Source organism: Theropithecus gelada, chromosome 20, assembly GCF_003255815.1.
Source record: "Theropithecus gelada isolate Dixy chromosome 20, Tgel_1.0, whole genome shotgun sequence".
NCBI classification, from domain to species: domain Eukaryota; kingdom Metazoa; phylum Chordata; class Mammalia; order Primates; family Cercopithecidae; genus Theropithecus; species Theropithecus gelada.
Genome location: NC_037688.1, coordinates 48387153 through 48407975, shown reverse-complemented (window position 1 = coordinate 48407975; position 20823 = coordinate 48387153). Strand labels below are relative to the sequence as shown.

The following is a 20823-nucleotide window of genomic DNA, read 5'->3' as shown; positions in this document are numbered from 1 at the left end:
AATCAGTCGATGTGGTTGCTGCAGTGCTGAGGCCTGGCTCTGGCCGGCTCCTGCTGGGACCCCAAGACTCTGGAGTCCATCACTGGGTTCGAAGGACAAAAAGAGGAGCCTTCTCTGCACAACCCTCGAAGGCTCTTCCCCCTTGGGGATGAGGAGTTCTAAATTTTGCCCCTGGGTGGGAGCCACACACCGCCCCATAAGGAGTGGTCCTGGAGCCACAAGACGGCCGGGGCCTGAACTCCACCCGCAGAAATTCTGAGGTTTTTTGTTGTTTGTTCGTTCGTTCGTTTTGAGGCAGAGTCTCGCTCTGTTGCCCAGGCTGGAGTGCAGTGGTGCGATCTCGGTTGACTGCAACCTCCACCTCCTGGGTTCAAGCGATTCTCCTACCTCAGCCTCCTGAGTAGCTGGGACTACAGGTGCGCGCCACCATGCCCAACTAAATTTTTGCATTTTTAGTAGAGATGGGGTTTCACCATGTTTGGCCTCAAGTGATCCACCTGCCTCAGCCTCCCAGAGTGCAAGGATTACAGGCATGAGCCTCTGTGCCTGGCCCTCCAGCAGAAATTATTTCTCGCCACTGCTGTGCCTTCATTGACTCAAAGACTAAACACCAGACATGGAAGAAAGGAAAGGGGGACTGTTTCATCAGCGTGCTGGGCAAAGGAGGAGGCACCCTGCATTCGTCTTCTGGGGCCGCCAAGACAAATTACCACAAGCAGGGTGGCTTAAAACAGCTGAAGTTCCTTCATTCCCGACCCATGCGACACGCCATCCCATTGACCGGGCGCGGTGGCTCACGCCTGTAAAACCAGCACTTTGGAGGCCGAGGCAGGTGGATCATGAGGTCAGGAGATCGAGACCATCCTGGCTAACATGGTGAAACCCCATCTCTACTAAAAATACAAAAAAAAATAGCTGGGTGTGGTGGCAGGCACCTGTAGTCCCAGCTATTGGGGAGGCTGAGGCAGGAGAATGGCATGAGCCTGGGAGGCAGAGGTTGTAGTGAGCCGAGATCGTGCCACTGTGCTCCAGCCTGGGCAACAACAAATTAGCTGGGCTTGGTGGTGTGTGTCTGTAGTCCCAGCTTCTCAGGAGGCTGAAGTAGGAGGGTTGCTTGAGCTCAGGAATTTGAGGCTGCAGTGAGCCATGATCTCACCACTGTACTCCAGCCTGGGTGACACAGCCAGACCCTGTCAAAAAAAAAAAAAAAAAAAAAGAATAGAACAAAGCCAAACGACAACAACAGAGTTGATCCTCCCACTGTCCTGGAGGCTGGAAATGCTAAATCAAGGGGTCAGGAGGGCTGCACTCCCTCCCTGGCTCTTCAGCTTCTGGGGCTGCTGGCACTCCCTGGCACTCCGCTGTCCCCATGTGGGCTTCTCTTCTGTGTGTCCTCTCCTCTGTCCCCCATAAGGACATTTGTCTTTGGATTTGTGCCTGACCTAACCCAGGATGATCTCATCCCAAGATCCTTAACCTAATTATACCTGCAAAGACCCTTTCTCCAAATAAGGTCACATTCACAGCTTCTAGGAGATGTCTCTTTTTGGGGAGCACCATTCAACACACCCTGTTTCAAAGCGAGCCAGACACCATCTCAAACCCTGCATTCTCCCTGGTGGGATGTGGCTCGTCTTGGAGAGGACTGGCCGTTCCAGCCCCTGCCCCCTGCCTGGCATCTGCTGGGAGGGCTCAGGCCGGGCGTCAGGGATCACCAGGCAGGATCACAACAGTAGCTAATATTTAATATTTAATGAACCGCGACTTCATGCCAGGCCCTGCCCCACCTCCTTCACCCTCCAACAACCTGCCAAGGAGTTTCACAAATGACCAGCTGAGGGCTGCTTGCTGGAGGGCCAGGGCTGATGGAGTCCACATCTGATGCACCCAGTCCTGTCCCCACTCATCCACTGACCTCCCCAAGGACTGTCACCTTAGAGGGAGGGGCTTTCCACCTTGGCTTATTCATTCCCAGGACCCACACAGCAAGCCAGGACTGGAATCATGATGGCGTCAACTGCTTTATGTTTGTTTTTTTTTGAGACGGAGTTTCACTCTTGTTGCCAAGGCTGGAGTGCAGTGGGGCAATCTCAGTTCACTGCCATCTCAACCTCTGGGGCTGAAGAAGTCCTCCCACTTCAGCCTCCCAAATGGCTGGAACTATAGGCGTGCACCACCACACTTGGATACTTTTTGTATTTTTAGTAGAGATGGGGTTTTGCCATGTTGGCCAGGCTGGTCTCAAACGTCTGGCCTCAAGTGACCCACCTGTCTCGGCCTCCCAAAGTGCTGGGATTACAGGTGTGAACCACTGCGCCCAGCCTCATGTAACTTATTGACTACTATATATTATATTGAAATTGTGACAGATTTATACCATGTTAAAGCTGAAAAGTGGTAAGTGTGAAACCATCGTAAATCAGGGACGTTCTGTATTAGAAATCAGTTGGAAACCTGTCTGTGGCCAGATCTTGATCAGTTTGTTGTTGTCACTCATTTATTTCCCCAAAAGAACTTTCTAACTCAAAACAGACTCAAAGCCAGGTACAGTGGCTCACACCTGTAATCCCAGCACTTTGGGAAGCTGAAGCCGGAGGATCACTTGAGCCCAGAAGTTCGAGACCAACCTGGGCAACATGGTGAAACCCCGCCTTTACAAAAAATACAAAAATTAGCGGGGCGTGGTGAGGCACCCTGTAGTCCCAGCTACTTGGGGGACTGAGGCTGGAGGATCACTTGAGCCCAGGAGGTTCCGGCTGCAGTGAGCCATGATTGCGCCACTGCACTGCAGCCTAGGCAAAAGAATGAGACTTGGTTTCAAACAAAAAAGAAAGAAAAAAGAAAAGAAATGTCCAGAATAGAAAAATCTATAGACAGAAGGAAAATTGGTGATTTCCAGGGGCTAGGGTTTAAAGGGAGAGTGACTGCTTAACGGGGACAGGGCCCCTTTTGGGGTGATGGAAATGTTTCAGAACAAGGTCACGGTGGTTGTGTGCAATGCTGTGTGTGTCCTAAATGCCTCTGAATTGTGCATTTAAACTGGTTAATTTTACTTCATGTGGATTTTACTTCGAATAATGAAAAAAAAAAAAAAGATGAAGAACAGGAAGATGCGGGTGGGGGCATTTGCGTGCTCTGGCCCCCAGCGGGACAGTTAAACCATAAATAGCCCTGCCCACATTTCACCTGTGTCTTACTGTGCTGGAGTCACGTTGCACTCCTCCCTGGCCTTGAGTTTCTTTCAAAGAGGCTCCTTTTCTATCTTAGCCTTGAGACACTCTCGACTCAAGAAGGCAAGGAAGGCTGGGCGCAATGGTTCACGCCTGTAATTTCACCACTTTGGGAGGCCGGGGTGGGAGGATAGCTTGAGCCCAGGAGTTCAGACTAGCCTGGGCAACATAGTGAGACCTCCTCCCTAAGAAACATTTAAAAAATTAACCCGGAGTGGTGGCGCACACCTGTAGTCCCAGCTCCTCAGGAGGCTGAGGTAGGAGGATTGCTTGAGCCCAGGAGTTCAAGGCTGCGTAAGCTCCAGCCTGGGCGACAGGGCAAGACACTGCCTCAAGAAAAAATAAAATAAAATAAAAGAGGGCAAGGAGGGAGGAACATTGTCTTATAAAGGAATGGACCAGGAGGTTTGGGAAATGGGGCTGGTCCCACAGAGGGAGAAGCCTGGCCGGTGCTGGGATCGGCCTGACACAGGCCCAGGGTTGGATGCCACCCACACCTGTCTCTTCTTTTCTTTTCTGCTAAGCTGTGAAGGCTCCGTGTCCCCCGTCACAAAGCCTGTATGACCGTGTACACTCCAGCGCCCTGTTGGGTGCCATCTGTCCCCGTGAGTACCTGGCTCCCAGCCCCAGCCCAGCTGTGATTCTGGAAGAGTCTCCAGTCCCTCCTCGTCTCATCCCATCCCCCACACCCTGCCTGGGCTCTCCTGTCCACCTCCTCCACCTCCTGCCTGCTTTGCCTGCCCATGGCGCTTCAGAGATGCTTCCTGGACCCGGTGCCATCCCCGGGGCCCAGGCCAGGCATCTGTCCCTAGCGTCCACCCAGCTGCAGGGGTGGGGACAAGGGAGCTGAGGTTAGAAGGAACTGAGCTCCTCTGGTTCAAATCACCATGTAGCAGGCATCTGAGGGTACTTTAGAGTTTACAAGGCAGTTTCTCCCTTATCTCATCTGAACCTCATCCCAACTGCTGTGAGATAGGCACTGTTTGCCCATTTCCCAGAGGAGGGAGCGGAGGCTCGGTCACCTGAGCTGTGGCCCAAGGTCACAGAGCTAGTGAGCTGGAAGCTGAGCCCAGATCCGTGGACTCCAAGCTCCATGTTCTCTCCCAGGGGCTCTGCTCCACTTAAGCAAATGTTTCTGGTCTCATTTATATTGGGTCACCCACCCAGGACATTTAGGGTGCCCAGGGCCCAGGCGAGGTATGGCGCCCAGCCAGCCATGCCCTGTACAGCACTTCTAGTCCTGGGCTTCTCTTCTCCCTAGTGGGGATGGCCCTATCAGGCTAGTGTCTCCCAGGAAGGTTCTTGGCACACATCTGGGGTTTCTTCTGCTCCTCCCAGCCCTGTGCCCTAGCAACAGTGCCCACTCAGCTGCCTCAGGCCCTCATCCGACGATGCCAGCTCGGCCACCTTCCCTGCCACCTCTGCCGCTGCTGCCACCGCTGATTCCACCCCTGAGGGACCCCCAGCAGGCCCCAGGGTCCACCAGGCTCTCAAGAGCTCCACACATTGAGTCCCGAGTCAGCAGGAAGCCCCCAGAGGAGCCCGCCAACCCGTGAGCCCCACCCCGCTGCGTCCCCCACCACCAAGTCCCCTCCACATCTGAGGCTGAGACCCATGCACCCCCCACACCCACCAAGTCCCCTCCACGTCCGCGGCTGAGACCCATGTGCCCTCCCCCCTGCACCAGGTCCCCTCCACATCCCCAGCTGAGACCCAGGGCCCTAAGCCTGGCCCAGAAAGGGTGCTGGGGCCCTGGATAGAGGGGAGGGGTCTGTGTAGGGGACCCCCATGTTGACCCAGTGGCTGTTTTATCCTGTGCATATAAATACAAACAGCATAGTGCACGTTCTCATTCTACATTGTCATATAAACACAGCTGTCTAGAGTGAACTTTCCAACAAGCCAATTTAATTCCTTGATCCATTTTCAATGCAACACCAAGTGGTTTTAAAAGCACTTTTCCAGCTGGGCACGGTGGCTCACACCTGTAATCTTAACACTTTGGGAGACCGAGGTGGGCGGATCACCTGAGATCAGGAGTTCGAGACCAGCCTGGCCAACATGGTGAAACCCCATCTCTACTAAAAATACAAAAATTAGCTGGGCGTGGTGGTGGGTACCTGTAATTTCAGCCACTTGGGGGGCTGAGACAGGAGAATCGCTTGAATCCGGGAGGTGGAGGTTGCGGTGAGCCAAGATAGCGCCACTACACTCCAGCCTGGGCAACAAAGAGCGCACCTCCGTCTCAAAAAACAAAACAAAACAAAACACTTTTCCTTTTGATTTGCTGAAATGATTTCATTAGAATCACTTCCAATTACAGCTCCTGCCACTGTGCATTTCATTTGGGGGCCATTATTTCAAGACCAGTTTCCCCACGGGAACCAGACTGGGCTGTGTGCATCCTTTTTATTTCATGTTATTTCTGCCAGTAACTGGTTATTAATTTTTTCAAAACAAAATCTGATTGTTTATATTTGCCTCTTGGCTGATCCACGAGGAGGCTGGTGTGGCGCCTGTGGGATATTCTGGGATGGCCGTCCCATCCAGGGCTAGGTGCCACTTGCCTGTTTCAAGTCTTTCTGGTTCCCGTGCTCACCACCAATGCGTTTGGTGGAAAAAGAGCCAACTGTGAGGTCACACCGTCTCGCTGCAGCAATTGAGGGATTGGCCTTGGCACGCAGAGCAGAGGGCTCCCCCCAGGCTCCCCTCCCCACGATGCTTCTGGCCTTATTTCTTCCCCTTCTGACAGTTTGCCTGTCTCTCCATTCAACTTCCTCCCTTTCAATCCTGCTCCCTCTTCCCTTTCTCGCCCCTAATGCTGTCCCGTTTTGCTCTCTCCTGTACTATTGACAGTTCTATCCTATCTCAGAGACTAAAACAACGTCCCTGTACAGGGGTGAAGCCTGACCCCCCGCCATGGTCTCCAGTGTCCACTCGATCCCTGGGGTGGCACTGGGGAGTTGAGGGGCTGGTGGGGAGCTTCCAGGAGGGAGGTGGAGGGGCTCCCCGTTCACTCCCCATTGGCTGCCTAGGAGGGGACTTGGGGCTCCAGGCTCTCCCCGGCCCCGGTGGCCATCAGATTCTGGGGACACTGCACGCCTACTCTGTTCCTACTGTCCTCATGGTCCCTGGCCCAGCTCACTGCGACCTGCAACCACCCTGGCTGTTCTTTTCTTTCTCCAAAGACTGTGTCTAAATGAGGCCAAGCCCCTCCTGACCCGGGTGACACCTGTCCAAGCTGCCTTGGGGATGCTGTCTGGTGCAGCCCTGGCCCCCACCCGACTCCTATACCACAGATGAGTATTTTAGGCCATTTTTGCCCAGAACAACATCTTCCACTTTTCTGATGGCGGATGAGGGGACTGGCGGGGTACCTTCTGTTTAGGGAGGTGGGACTTGCTGCTCCCTCCTTTGGCCACCACCCGAGGCTCAGCCCGTGGGCAGGAGAGAAGGCACCCAGGGTCACAGAGCAAGAGGCCCCAGCTTGCTGGCCCCCACCAGGAGGCTGAACCTGCTGGGTCCTGTGACTTCTACCCTCCCACTGCAGGGAGGCGTGGCACCCGCTCTGCTGAGCTGGGAGGGGAGGGCTCCTGGGGGACACCAGGCCAGGCCACCTTGACACACGGCACCCAAGGCATCCCCCGGCCCTGCAAAGCTGGGCCCCACTCTCCGTAGTGCCCCTCACTGCCTGTCCCCACTGGACCCCTCCAGAGCACCCTCCCAGCCCCTTTCTTGGGTGCACAAGCCAGGGCTGGAGTGGGTTTCTGCAGCCCAGCAGGTGAGGATCGAGGCCTGGGGGCATCTCCTCTGCGTCCTCACAGGCCGCCTGGGGGCTTGGGAAGGTGGGGACGCCGGCCCCACAGCAGGCCCATGGGGAGCAGTCCCAGAAGAAGGCAGTGCCCAAGGGAGGGTGTGGGGCAGGCTGGCCTTGGCCTGGTCCCAGGTGGGAGCTGCGGGCAGAATCTCCCCAACCCACACTAGTGCAGAGGGGTAGGGCCTGCAGCCTTGGAAGCTTGTGCTGCTCCCTGGGCTGCAGTTGTGGCTTGGTTGGGCATAGTGGCTCACACCTGTAATACCAGCACTTCTGGAGGCAGAGGCTGGAGGACTGCTTGACTCCAGGAGTTCCAGACCGCCAGGGCAACAGTGAGACCCAGTCTCTACAAAAAAATAAATAGCCCTGCATGGTAGAGCATGTGTGTGGCCCCAGCTACTTGGGAGGCTGAGGCAGGAGGATCACTTGAGCCCAGGAGGTCAAGGCTGCAGTGAGCTATGATTGCACCACTGCACTCGAGCCTGGGTGACAGAGTGAGACCCTGTCTCAGAAAAAAACAACATGGCCAGGCGCGGTGGCTCCTGCCTGTAATCCCAGCGCTTTGGGAGGCCGAGGTGGGCAGACCACCTGAGGTCAGGAGTTCGAGACTAGTCTGGGCCAATATGCTGAAACCCCATCTCTACTAAAAATACAAAAAATTAGCTGGGTGTGGGGGCACACACCTGTAATCCTAGCTACTAGGGAGGTTGAAGCAAGAGAATCTCTTGAACCCGGGAAGTGGAGGTTGCAGTGAGCTGAAATCATGCCATTGCACTCTAGCCTAGGCGACAAGAGCGAGACTCGGTCTCAAAAAAAAAAAAAAAAGATGAATTGGTCATGTGGGGAGGGGAGACCAGGGAGGGAGGGACATGGGGCTCTGTGAAGGGGGTGGGCAGGAAGGGGAAGGAGGGTCCCACCTTTAGGTGCTGCTAGAATAGAGGAGATGCTGTGTGGTGACCACCTCACACTGCCAGGCCCAGCCCAGCCCAGCCCAGCGCTGCCCCGCCCTGCCCACCCACCCAGCACTGCAAGTGAAAGGTCATTGAACGTGTTCTCCCTTTCAAGGATCGTAAACTCATTGACACTAAGGGATAAACAACGGACGCCACCACATGTGTGTTGGAAAAGGTACCCGCTGCGAGTACCCGAAGGTGGACCGCCCAGGGTGGAAGTTCAGGCACCAGATGGGAGGGCCTGGCGTGCAGCGACTTCTTAGGCATGCGGGAATGAACACATGCTCCCTCTAGCCCCCTACACCCACTGTCCTGGCTGGCTTGACTTCTGACTCTCCATGGATGCGCGAGCTCTAGGCAGAGACCTTTCACACACGCAACCGGCACAGAAGGGTTTGTCTCCTCTGCCTCCCTCGCCTTGCTCATGGCTCCACTGGGATGAGGGCAAAAGGAATCCATCAGGATCGTGGCTTTGCAATTCCCCAGGAGATGAGAGATGACCCCGGGAAGCAGAGCAGAATTTCGCCAGCAGGCTCCCCGGTGCCTGGTGCTGTGCCACTGACAAGTCGTTGGTCATCCTGGAAGGGGCCCCCAACTCCTGCCCTCCCCGGAAGGACTCAGCAGCCTCTCACCTCCAAAAGAGCTGTGTTCTTTTAAGGCTCTGTTGAAATACATCCGTTGCCCAAATATGAGCAGTGCTCAAAAACCCAGAGAACTTTCCAAACACAGGAATTAGAAGTACGCTTGTGTCAAAAGATCTCCATTCTGGACAACCTAGGTCTCCCCTATTCGGGGAGGAAGACCTGAGTCAAAGGACTCATCTGTCCTGTGCCAGGAACTGCTGTGAAAGCCCCTCAGAGACCTCCAGGGCCACAGCAGCCCCACCCACCCCCGCAGCCAGTCTCGGAGACAGCCTGGTTGCCTGTGGCTGGCCGCAGGGTGTTCTCAGAGAACCCTGGCTGGACCGCTGCAAAGACCCTGGGGACACTCAGCAGCCCCTGGTGAGTCCCCCTCGACCGAGAGCATCTCTTGCAGAACAAGCTGTCTCTTTTCACAGCCCTTTCCAGCGGGAGCCCTGCCCACCGCCGTTCATCCTACCCCACTGGACAGGGCATTTACTGCTGAAGCTCCCCATGGTGAAAAGACAGACCCCCTTCAGGGATTCCAGCCGATTCTCACAGGAGTCGGACTTGCGCATGGCTGTGGTGGCGTGGAGCAGGCTGGCAAGGGCAGGCCAGGCCGTGTCCCCAGTGCCATGGTCAGTTTCAGCCAGTTATGGCCTTAAGGGAATTTGCACCAAATCTTCCAGTTCCCAAGATAAGTCGGAAGTGAGGCTTTTCCCATAAACCCTCCTGATTTTATTTATTAATTTTTTCTGGAGACAGAGTTTTGCTCGTTGCCCAGGCTGGAGTGCAATGGTGTCATCTCGGCTCACTGCAACCTCCACCTCCTGGGTTCAAGCGATTCTCCTGCCTCAGCCTCCCGAGTATCTGGGATTACAGGCATGCACCACCACACCCAGCTAAGTTGTTGTATTTAGTAGAAACGGGGTTTCACTCTGTTGGTAGGGCTGATCTTGATCTCCTGACCTCAAGTGGTGCACCCACCTCGGCCTCCCAAAGGGCTGGGATTACAGGCGTGAGCCACTGTGTCCGGCCTCCCGTTGGTTTTGCTTTCAATTTTCCAGGCTTAGGGAAGTCATGGGAGGCTCCAGGTTCTTTGTGTCACATTCAAGATCTGGGGTATGTGGCGATTTCGTAGGTCCACCTCTGGCTCCCCTAGAGTTAGTCCTAGCCCACGTGCGCAGCCCCCTTCCCTTTGTAAGATGCCCCTGCGACCAGGGGCTCCAAGCATACCTGGTAGGGCCTCTGCATATGCACTGCCTGCACTGCCAGTCCCAGGACCAGCCCCGCCCTCCCCAAGGCTCCCAGACTGCTCCCCGCTGGGAGTGGTTCCCACCTGGCCTGGGGCACTTATTAAAAATCAGATTCTGGGACTGGGCGAAGTGGCTCACGCCTGTAATCCCAGCACTTTCGGAGGCCAAGCCAAGAGGATCACTTGAGGCCAGGAGTTCAAGAGTAGCCTGGGCAACACAGCAAGACCCCATCTCTAAAAAGAAAAAAAAAATTTTTTTTTTAGTTAGCCAGGTGTGGTGGTGCACCCCTGTAGTCCCAGCTACTTGGGAGGCTGAGGTGGGAGGATCACCTGAGCCCAGGATTTCTAGGCTGTGGTGAGCTATGATTGCGTCACTGCAATCAGAGGAAGGGGAACAGAGCAAGACCCTATCTCTAAAAAACAAATCAGATTCTGTGACCCCTCCAGAACAACTGCCTCAAGGGAGAGGCTGGGAACGTGGGTGTTCAACAAGCACCCAGGGGACCCTTGTGCTCTGGAAGTCTGGGGATCGAGTCTGCAGGCTCCCACTCCCTATGTGGGGGGGCATGACTAGACGGCCACATCAGAAACCTGGGAGCTGTTTTTTTTTGAGACAGAGTCTTGCTCTGTTGCCCAGGCTGGGGTGCAGTTGGCCGGATCTCAGCTCACTGCAAGCTCCGCCTCCCGGGTTTACGCCATTCTCCTGCCTCAGCCTCCCGAGTAGCTGGGACTACAGGTGCCCGCCACCTCACCCAGCTAGTTTTGTGTATTTAGTAGAGATGGGGTTTCATCCTGTTAGCCAGGATGGTCTCGATCTCCAGACCTCGTGATCCACCCATCTCGGCCTCCCAAAGTGCTGGGATTACAGGCTTGACCCACCGCGGCCGGCCATTTTTTTTTTTTTTTTTTAAGATCGAGTCTTGCTCTGTTGCCAGGCTGGAGTGCAGTGGCGTGATCTCGGCTCACTGCAACCTCCACCGCCCGGGTTCAAGCGATTCTCCTGCCTTAGCCTCCCGAGTAGCTGGGACTACAGGCGCGTGACACCATGCCCGGGTATTTGTTTGTATTTTAGTAGAGACAGTGGTTTCACCATGTTGGCCAGGATGGTCTCGATCTCCTGACCTCGTGAGCTGCCCGCTGCGGCCTCCCAAAGTGCTGGGATTGCAGGCGTGAGCCACCGTGCCCAGCCTGTTTTATTTTCAGTAATGGCCTTGAGGTATAATTGACACACCAGAACATTCACCTTTCTAAAGCATGCCATTGAGTGGTTTTTGGTACAGTCACATATCAATCACCATCATCTACCCAGGGAACTTCCACGATTGTATGTCAGGGCCTCGCCCCAGAGTCTGATGGTATGAGGCCCAGGAACCTGTGGTTTGCCAGTTTTGTTTTACCTGCTGTGCAGCTAGGTATGAGAACCACAGAACTAGCACAGAAGCACTCCACTGGGGCCCTGGTGGCCTGTAGGAGACATGAGCACTGGCTGCAAACACTTCCGATTGTCCTAATAAAGGGGCTGCCCTTGGATTCAGTGGGGAGGGCTCAGGGATACTGCTCAGCACCACTGCAGGGACAGTGACACAGCCCTCAACATCAACAGTGACCACGCTCAAAAAACCGGCCCTGCAGGAACCTCAGTGTCTCCCACCCTTAATGTGACCACTTGAGACCCCCAGGCCCAGCCCACAGTGGCCCCCAGAAACAGCAATGAGGGTGATGGGACAGTCTCCCCAGTATTAGTGACGATGTTGTATAGGAATGCTTATTAAACTTGAATGTCTATCTGGAACCAGGGGCTCCTGTTAGATCAGATTCCGATTCAGGGAGTCTGGGTTGCAGCCTCACTCTAACAAGCTCCTGGGTGATGCTGGGGTTGGACCGTGTCTTGAATAGTGAGGGTGTGGTTCACTACAGGCTGCCCCAGGGCTCATGGTGTTTAATAAACGGAACTCCCCGCTGGGCACGGTGGCTCACGCCTGTAATCTCAGCACTTTGGGAGGCCAAGGCAGGTGGATCACCTGAGGTCAGGAGTTTAAGACCAGCCTGGCCAACATAGTGAAACCCCGTGTCTACTAAAAATACAAAAACTAGCCAGGCGTGGTGGAGGGTGCCTGTAGTCCCACCCACCTGGGAGGCTGAGGCAGGAGAATCACTTGAACCTAGGGGGCAGAGGTTTCAGTGAGCTGAGATGGCGCCACTGCACTCCAGCCTGGGCGACTGAGCAAGACTCCGTCTCAAAAATCGAAAACAAAAACACAGCATTCCTGAGCCTCACGCTGTGCAGAGTCCTGGACTGCGCTGCCTCATGCGTGGCGGACACGTGCAGCTACCTCGGCGTGTGAGAGGTGGGAGAGTCCAGGGGCACTCACCCCATGCTGCAGATTACCCCAAAACACCTCTCTCTGCAAAGCATTTTTCCCAGCACTGCAAGGCGGCTATGGCAGTTTCCTGAGAAGTTTTTTCCACCTCAAAGAATGGAGGAGCTGCAAAGTAAAGACTCAGGAGGCCACAGATGTCCTCCCCTCTCCTCCTGCCACGTTCTCTCCCTCTCCTGCTACCCAGGCACCCCAGGCAGATGAAGGGGGCTGGCTGGCCAGGGCCACCCGTCCTGTGGGTTCCGAGAGGCCATTACCAAGGCAGATTCCCGGGAGGACCTGTTCCTGGGAAGCAAGCGCGGCTCAAGTGGAGGTCACAGCAGCCAGTCGCCAGTGCCAGTGAGCAGCTGTTCCAGGTGGGCTCTGTCAACACAGCCTCTGCAGGTTCCAACCGGGCGGAGATGAAGCCAGGCACTGGTGTGGCAAGAGCACCGAGGCACGCTTCCTGAGAGGCACAGTCACATCCCTGGGAGTCAGGAAGGGTCAATGGGGAGTGCTGGACACCAGGGGAGCACGGGACTTTCAGAAAGAGAAGACAGTCTTCCACCCAGGCGGCAGGGCCTCCGCAAGGGGCTGGTGCTATCTTAGACGGAGTGAGTGTTGCCCGTGAGGAGCTGTGAGCTGAGTCCCGTGGGGGTGTTGCAGAGGCCCCAGTCTCCCTTCTGCCCCACGTCCAGGCCCACTCTTGGGGGCAGTGAGGCTAAGGGGGCATCCTCCCAAAGCTGCTCCAGCTCATCTCAGGCAGCCTCAGGTTGCCAGTCTCCTAAGTGACCCAACATCTGCGCTCCCTTTGTTGGTAGCACTCTGCCCCATCCTTGTCCCCTGCCTTGTCCTCTGCCCCTTGCAACCTTCCCTGGCTCTGTCTGCCCTCTGCCCAGAGGCCCTGCCCTACCCAGTGTGTGCTGGAGGCCGGGCTCAGAGGGTCCAGCCTGTGCCTAGCCACTGGAGCCAGGGACCGAGAAAGGTCCTGAGATGAAATCCAGGGTGACAGAAGGTAGGTGTGAGCCCTGTGAGCTCCTAACCAGGTGCCAGGATCTGTCCAGTCAAGCAGGGGCAGGGGTGGGCCGACAGGATGGGGACCCAGGCCAGGAACTGACTTCACGGGAAAAGCCCTGGGTGGGCAGGAAGATTCCAGAGCACGCTGTGGCTGATAAGGGCAACAGGCAGCAGTGTGGAGCCGGGGAGGCTGGGGGTGGCCCTGTCTTCTGGGCGGCGGCCCCCAGAGCTAGCTGGCAGCAAGCCTCCTATACAAGGTAAGACCACAGAGCCTGGCAGTGGTTTGGAATTCGTTCTTCTCTTTTGTTAAAAGGGGGAAAGGAAGTGGATGCGGGTACCCCCAGGCACAGGGGGAGGCATGCAGGCAGCCCCAGCAGGCAGGCGCTGGGAGGCGGTGGGAAGAGTCCTGGAGTTTCCCACAATCCTTTTCTCTGCAAGGAACAGCGACGCTGGCTGACGAGGGGGTGGGGTGGGAGGCAGGGCCCTGGGGAGGGGGCGGCAGGCAGGGGGCTGGGGGCTCACTCTAACATGCAAAGTCCAGCTGCCCCAGGAACTAGGTTGCTTCTGAAGAGCGACATACGTAGAAATACACAGATATGGCCACGCGCACACATGCGGAGAGGCTCTGCATTCCCTAGGGTGGGGGTCGAGGCCTGCCGGCCCCCAAGGAGCTCCAAGCCAGGGATGAGCAATGTCTCCGCCAGGGTGGTCCTCCACGGCACCCCTGGGCTGGGCGGGGCAGGTTCATCTTCGAAGGAAGGCTGCGTGGTCTCTGAAGTTCTGTCCGCCAGGCACCCAGGCCGCTCTGAACCACTCCATGTGCCGGGGCCGCTGGGGCCATGACCTTGCGTGTGGGCAGCTGCGTGTTCTGGCACCAGACACGTCCCTGCCTGGCTAGAGTCCGCGCTCTCCCCTCCAGGGCTCCGGGGAACAAGGGGTGCAGACAGAAAAGGGGTGACGGGGGCCCGCGGAGACGTCCTCTCCCCCGCCCCACGGGGTCCTGGCCTCCGGGAGGGGGGAGGGGCCTCCCTTATCTCTCTGCCTCCATGGCAGGGTGGGCCCTGGGTTCTGAGGTGGCCTGTTGCGGGGCCAGGGGTGGCCAGTCTGAAGCCGGAGAAGGGGGTGCTGGAGTCCACAGGGGCGGCTGTGGCTGGTGGTGCTGTGGGCCCCCCGGGGGCGAGGCCGCCGTGGGCCAGCTGGAGGCCACAAAGCTGCTGGTGGCGGCATGGGGGAAGTGTGGCGGGGGTGACGTGGCTGTTGCAGCCATCGGGCTGCCGCTGCCACCGCTGTGGAAGCTCTCGGAGGCCTTGAGACGGGAGAACATGGTGAGAGCGTCGGGGAAGTTGGGGGGTGTAGCGGGGGTATTGGCGGGGGTGCACATCTGTGAGGGGAAGAGAGGAGAGATGGGGTAAGCACCCCTTCCTGAAGGGGCCCCCACTGCCTCCCAAGGGGAGATGCGTGGCTGGCCCATTCTCGGAAGGCTCTGTGTCCCTTCCCCAGCTCCCCGAGCCTGTCTGCTGCCCAGGGGTTCCCAGAGGAGAAGGCTTGAGATGAAATGACCCGGCCTCACTCTTGGCAGCCCACGGTGCCTGGGGCCACGAGGCTTTCCCAGCCCACCCCCTTCCATCAGCCACAGCATCTCGGGGGCTATAGGGTGAGGAGCTTCATTGCCCCAAAGGCTGGCGCCCCCCAGGTCTCAGGGGGAGCTGGCAAAGGCAAGATTAAGTGCAAGACCCACGGAGCCCGGTCTCCTGCTGATCCATTTCCAAAGAGACCGAGCCCCACCTGCACCAGCGCCCTCGCACACCTGGGCCAGGGGCTGCTCACACATCGAACTAGCTAGGCCCCTTCCGTCCAATCCACAACTGGGAACTCCAGGGGACACTTACCATCTGGTGGTGGTGGTGGCTGTAGGGGATGTTGGTCTCCTGGAAAAAGGCGCTGAGGGCTGTCTGCAGGAAGAAAGGCCCCTGCTCACCCTCCAGGCCCTGCCGGCCCTGTCACTGCCCTTGTTCCCACGCTCCTCTGAGGTTGGGGATGACCTTGGCTGCACCACTGAGTGGGAGGGGTGGGTCGCAGTGCTGAGGCTCAGTGGCTTGCCTGTCACCCCCAACCCTCGTCACTGTCCAAGGAGGAGCCAGGGAACCCTGGGCAGTTGGGGTGAGTGGAGAAGACGCTTCCCCTGCTGCTCGCCGCCTGCCTCAGTGCCTAAGGCCTGCAGAGCCCTCCCCCTGCACCAGCTGGCACCAGCACCATGACTGGGGGAGGGCGGGCAGTACCCTCACCCCATCCTGGGGGAAAGGCAGCACGGCCCCAAGTAGCCCAGCCAGACCTCCCCACCCCTGCTCCGTTTTAGGAGATTCTAGCCTGGCTGTTACCACCTTGACAGATAGCAAGTCTCTACTCTTCTCTAAGCCTTGGTTTCCTCATCTGCGAAGCAGGGGCATTTTGAAGGAGTCTGAGCCTGGTGGGGGGGAGCCCCTGCTGCCCCACCCAGCTCTGCTTCTGGCTGATCAAGGGGCCACTGTTTGAGCCTTGGTTTCTCCATCTGTACCACAAAGAGGCTGGCCTAGGTGACTCCCAGGGTCCCCTCCCTTGCAACAGTGACCTCCTATGATCACCAGATTCCAGCAGGCAGGGCCTGGCACCAAGGAGACAAGCCTGGGCTTTAGGTTCACTTGATCACCCACCCAAGCCTCCCTCAGAACAGTGCCCGGGCGGTGGAGCAGAAAGATGACCCTAGGACCAAAGCCACCACGGGCTCACGACAGCTCCCAGCACAGCTCCCCAGCCACCCGCCCTTGGCTGGCACGCTAGGCAAGGGACGCTCCACCATCTCCCTCCACACCTGGGCCACATGCCACACTGAGCATGGTGCAGGCACCCAGCAGGGCTCCATCCCAGTGGGGCTATGGACTGTCATCATTAACCCCACAGGCAAGGACTGCTGTCTTACAGGCAGGGAAATGAAGGCAGGAAGTGATTTGCTCAGGGTCAGCTGGTCCGCAGAAGACAGAAATGAGGGCGCTCAGAAAGGCCAGGACAGGTGGGGGAGACAGAGCGAGCCCGGAGCCCTTTCCTGTGTGTGTCAGCTCAGCAGGTCCTGAAGGTCCTTGGTGACTGGGGGCTGAGGAGCCCCAGAGGGAGGCGCTGGTATTTGCTATGTCCTGGCTGGGGCCCTGCAGGGGTGAGGAGGCCCATCCCAGGGAACGGAGGCTGCTCTTGCACAAGGGCCGGTGAGGGAGCCCCACAAGTGTGTGAGGGGTCCTCGGGGCCCTGGCAAGTCCCAGACCCAGACTTGGAGCTTCGAGCAGCTGAGGTGCCCCCACCGCCACCCCTCAGGCCCACTCTCCTAATGCCAGCTTGACTTCCTGGCCCTCCCAGGCCGAGCACACCCAGAAATCCAGCCTGGCTCCTGGGGCCTACCCTTGGGGGGGGGTTATACATGGGGGGCTGCTATTTAAAATTTAAAATTTTGTTTTTTTTTTTTTTGAGACGGAGTCTCGCTCTGTCGCCGGGGCTGGAGTGCAGTGGCCGGATCTCAGCTCACTGCAAGCTCCGCCTCCCGGGTTCACGCCATTCTCCGGCCTCAGCCTCCCGAGTAGCTGGGACTACAGACGCCCGCCACCTCGCCCGGCTAGTTTTTTGTATTTCTTAATAGAGACAGGGTTTCACCATGTTAGCCAGGATGGTCTCGATCTCCTGACCTCGTGATCCGCCCGTCTCGGCCTCCCAAAGTGCTGGGATTACAGGCTTGAGCCACCGCGCCCGGCCAAAATTTTGTTTTTGTTGAGACAGAGTCTTGCTCTGTCACCAGGCTGGAGTGCAGTGGTGCGATCTGGGCTCACTGCAACCTCCGCCTCCCCGTTCAAGCAATTCTCCTGCCTCAGCCTCCCGAGTAAGACAGGCGCGCGCCACCACGCCCGGCTAATTTTTGTATTTTTAGTAGAGACAGGGTTTCACCACGTTGGCCAGGATGGTCTTGATCTCTTGACCTCATAATCCACCCGCCTCGGCCTCCCAAAGTGCTGGGATTACAGGCGTGAGCCACCATGCCCGGCAAAAAATATTTTTTAAATAAATGAATTATGTGGGGAATTTCTTGCAGGAGACTCCCTATCTGGGTGTCCCCAAATAGGGGTGTGGGAGCTCAGGCCTGGGGGCTGGTCTTTAAGCACCTTCCCAGACCGCAGTACCCACTGTCAGCAGCAGCTGTGCCTCAAAGCCCAGGCTCACTGTGCAAATCCCAACCCCAGAAGCCCCAGGCCACACCAGAACCCCCTCTGCAGGCCGCTGTGCATTCTCCATTGAGAAACATCTGCCCCACTAGACACAGGCCCCTCCCCCTGCAGCCTCCTGCCCCCATTAGCACCTGAATTGCAGCAAATGTGACCCAGAAACACCGCCTGGTGGATGCAGCCAGCGGGTGGAGCGTGGAGGGGGATGGGGTGGCCATGTGAACCCCTCACTCACCCCCATTCCGAGGCCGCAAGTCCTGTCACCTTCCTCCAGCCTCCCTGGTGGCCCCCACTTTACAGATGGCACAACTGAGACTCGGGAGTGGAGGGCACAGGGCTCCTTCCAAGGGGCCCCTGGGAGCCACCGGAGGCCCCAGATGCTCCTGCCCCTCCTGGGAACAGTCTTTCCCCAGACACTGCACTCCTCAAAGCTGCATTTTCAATTAACTGTGCCACTGAGGGATGTGGCCTGGGTGCCAGCTGGGTGCCAGGTTCTGAGGGCTGGGGTGAGACCTGCAGGCAGGGCCCGCTTCCCAGCGGACACCTGCCCGCCCAGCCCCAGGCAGGGAGGGAACCGTGCGTGCAGGTGTGGGACTGCCATGAATGTCGTTTTGCAAGTTTTGCCACATCCAGCTCTTGACACAAACAGGGCTGATGAGGGCTGTGGAGACGAGGAGGGGAGCAGGGAGCTTCCTCCGGGTGGGGCTGCCCTGGGGCACAGGGGACAGTGAGCTGGCCAACAGAGGCTGATTCATGCCCCCCAACGCCACTATACAGATGTGGAAACTGAGGCCCGAGGGACAGAGCAGCCTCCTACGTCCTGGGGTGAACACCACACAGGGTCAGCGCCCCCGCGACCGCTGGTAGGAGGGAAGTAGGCAAGGACAGAGGTATGGACTCATCTGAATGGGATAGCCACTGCCTTTCCAGACTGTCCCAAGCTTGGGACATTCTGATCCCCATCTAGTCCCCAGCAAGCAGAGCCCCAGAGTCCTCTGGCTTCTGGTCCCTCCTGCAGGCCCTGAGATGGCTCCTCGTGGAGAAACCAGGTTCCCAGTCCCCAGCTGGGCACAGATGGTACTGGGATGGCTGAGGCTGTGACCCTAACCCTGTGAGGTGCACAGGTCAAGGGGCTCTGGCCTCATCCCCAGATACCACGATGGGGTTAATCCCGGGGTCAGTGAATTAGGGAAGGCCAGGTAGCCTCTGGGCAGCACAAGCCAGGAATACTACTATCCTGTGGGTTAGGGGAGGCCCTGGGGAGTGGGTGCCAGACTGGGGCAGTATCACCGCCTACCCAACTAGCCTGAAAGCTGTTGAACCTTGTGCACCCTCCCCAGTGCACCGGCAAAGGTACAGATGCCCCTGCCAGCCCCAGGAGAACACCTGGACGCGCACACGGAGTCCCCAGGCACACCTCTGGAGGGAATTCACGCTTATCCCTATGCTGTAGTGTGGGGCTCCCACACGCCACCCATACAGTCCACGCCGTGTACACACATCACACCGTGCCGGGCACGGGCCGCATCTGCAGACCCGCCACATGTTTACGCGCTGATCACACACCAAACGCACCACGGGGGCTGCGCGTTCACACGCGCGCCAACGTGCCCGCTGGTCCGCCACCTCCTCGGTGCCCGGCCGACGCCGTGGCGCGGTGCGTGCGTAAACACAAATGCACATGGACGTGTGCGCACGCCGCCGGCCGCCCACCAGGCACGCGGACCCTCGGACCACACGCCCGGAGCGGCTCCGCCCTCCGGCCCAGCTCAGCCTAGGCCTGGGGCGTCCTCCTTCCGGCCGCCCGCCCGACTGTCCGTCCGCACCGCGGCGCCGCCCTGCCCTCGGCCTTTACCCGGACAAAAGGGGTGGGGGGGGGTCCCCGTCTCGATCCCAGGGGACTCGTGGCCCCGCGGGGGCGGCGTATCCCCGACCGGTGGCCCAATTCCCCCCTCCGCCCGCCGCGAGCCCTCGGGATCCGGACGCCGGGCACCGCCGTCGGGAGAGCGGGTCGGGTCTGCGGCCCGGAGCGGGCGCACAACCGGCACGCGTCCACGCCACCCGCCCCCGCGGCCACGCGGGACACACTCCGCCCGTGGCCCCGGCCCTCGCCCAGCTCCGGCGCCGCGCACCTCGAACTGCCAGTGGGCCGCCTGCAGCAGCTGCTTCGCCTGGTCGGCCGCGCAGCCCGCCGTCAGCACGAACTGGTTGATCATGACCTGGTGCTTAAGCTCGTCCATGTTCACGGACATGGCGCCGCCGCGCTGCCCGCTCCGGCCTCCCTCCGCCGCCCGCGCCTCCGCCTCACGCGTCCACCATTAGCGAGCCGGCTCCGGCTAATACAAATATTTACTGTGCGGCTCTGACTCACCGCGCCTCGCCTCGCTCCGCCGGCGCCGCGGCATGCTGGGATATGTAGTCCCCGCGCTGCGCCGGGCGACCCGGGGGAGCGGGGCCGGCACCCTAGGGGACGGGAAGCCCGAGAAGGGGCGTGTCTAAGCACCGAGGGCCCGCTGCAACCTCCGCCTCCTGTGCGGATGTCCGGGCCGTGATCCGAGCTGGGCGCGTCCACGTCGCCCTCGCTGCTCTCGGTGGCACCCGTGCCCCTGCTCTGGCACGGATGGGGGTCCGCAGGCCGGGGCCACGTCTGTGTATGGGCGCAAATGCCGGACCACAGGATCTTGACCAAGGCCTGGGGACCGTGTCTGAACGCTGAGCGCCTACTGTGTGCGGATGCCCGGCCGTGACCAGGATTGGGGGAGTCCACGCCACCCTCGTTGCTCTGGGTGGCACCCGGGCCCCTGCTCTGGCACGGATGGAGGTCCGCAGGTGGGGCGGGTCTGTGAATAGGCGTGTTTGCCAAGGCCCAGGAACGGTGTCTGAAAGCTGAGCGCCTACTGTGTGCAGGCGCCTGAGCCGGGACCAGAGCCAGTCACATCCACATCGCCCTCGTTGCTCTCGGTGGCACCCACGCCCCTGCTCTGGCGGGAATTAGGAGCCCAGAGGCCGGAGCTACAGATCTGTGCATGGGCGCAAACGCCAGGCCACAGACGTCTTTGTCATGCCCCGGGTACTGTGACTGAAAGCTAAGCGCCTACTGTGCGCAGCTGTCCAGATCGTGACCAGAGCCAGGCACGTCCATGTCGCCCTCATTGCTCTCGGTGGCATCCGTGCCCCAGCTCTGGCCCGAACTGGGTCCCAAGGTGGGGCATACAGATCTGTGCATGGGCACAAACGCCGGGCCACAGGCGTCTTTGCCAAGACTTAGAGACCCTGAACCCCTCTGTGATTGGCGTCGCACTGTGTTAAGTAGTAGGCACACCCTTAAGAGAGGGATCT

General features: G+C 58.6%; 2 protein-coding genes across 7 annotated transcripts in view; one reads left to right on the top strand and one right to left on the bottom strand.

The window, feature by feature from the left end:
- Nucleotides 1-4786, top strand: part of C20H16orf96 (chromosome 20 C16orf96 homolog) — a 43244-nt gene extending 38458 nt beyond the window's left edge. Inside the window, exons 16-17 of the mRNA XM_025371521.1 lie at nt 3755-3835; nt 4569-4786. Coding sequence (XP_025227306.1) covers nt 3755-3835; nt 4569-4786 — 299 coding nt within the window. The remainder of the gene's footprint in view (nt 1-3754; nt 3836-4568) is intronic.
- Nucleotides 4787-13524: 8738 nt separating this feature from the next.
- On the bottom strand, nt 13525-19960 carry UBALD1 (UBA like domain containing 1). Of its 6 annotated transcripts, none has more exons than XM_025371522.1 (3): nt 19856-19960; nt 15136-15198; nt 13525-14627 (listed from the first exon to the last, which is right to left on the bottom strand). In XM_025371522.1, the coding sequence occupies exons 1-3, from the start codon at nt 19887-19889 to the stop codon at nt 13765-13767; spliced, it is 960 nt and encodes a 319-aa protein (XP_025227307.1). In that variant the 5' UTR covers nt 19890-19960; the 3' UTR covers nt 13525-13764. The 6 variants fall into 6 exon arrangements, 4 of the variants coding, with proteins under 4 accessions (XP_025227307.1, XP_025227308.1, XP_025227310.1 ...); XM_025371523.1 differs by having other exon boundaries at nt 19617-19865; XM_025371525.1 differs by having other exon boundaries at nt 13525-14552; nt 19617-19865.
- Between the last annotated feature and the right edge of the window lie 863 nt (nt 19961-20823).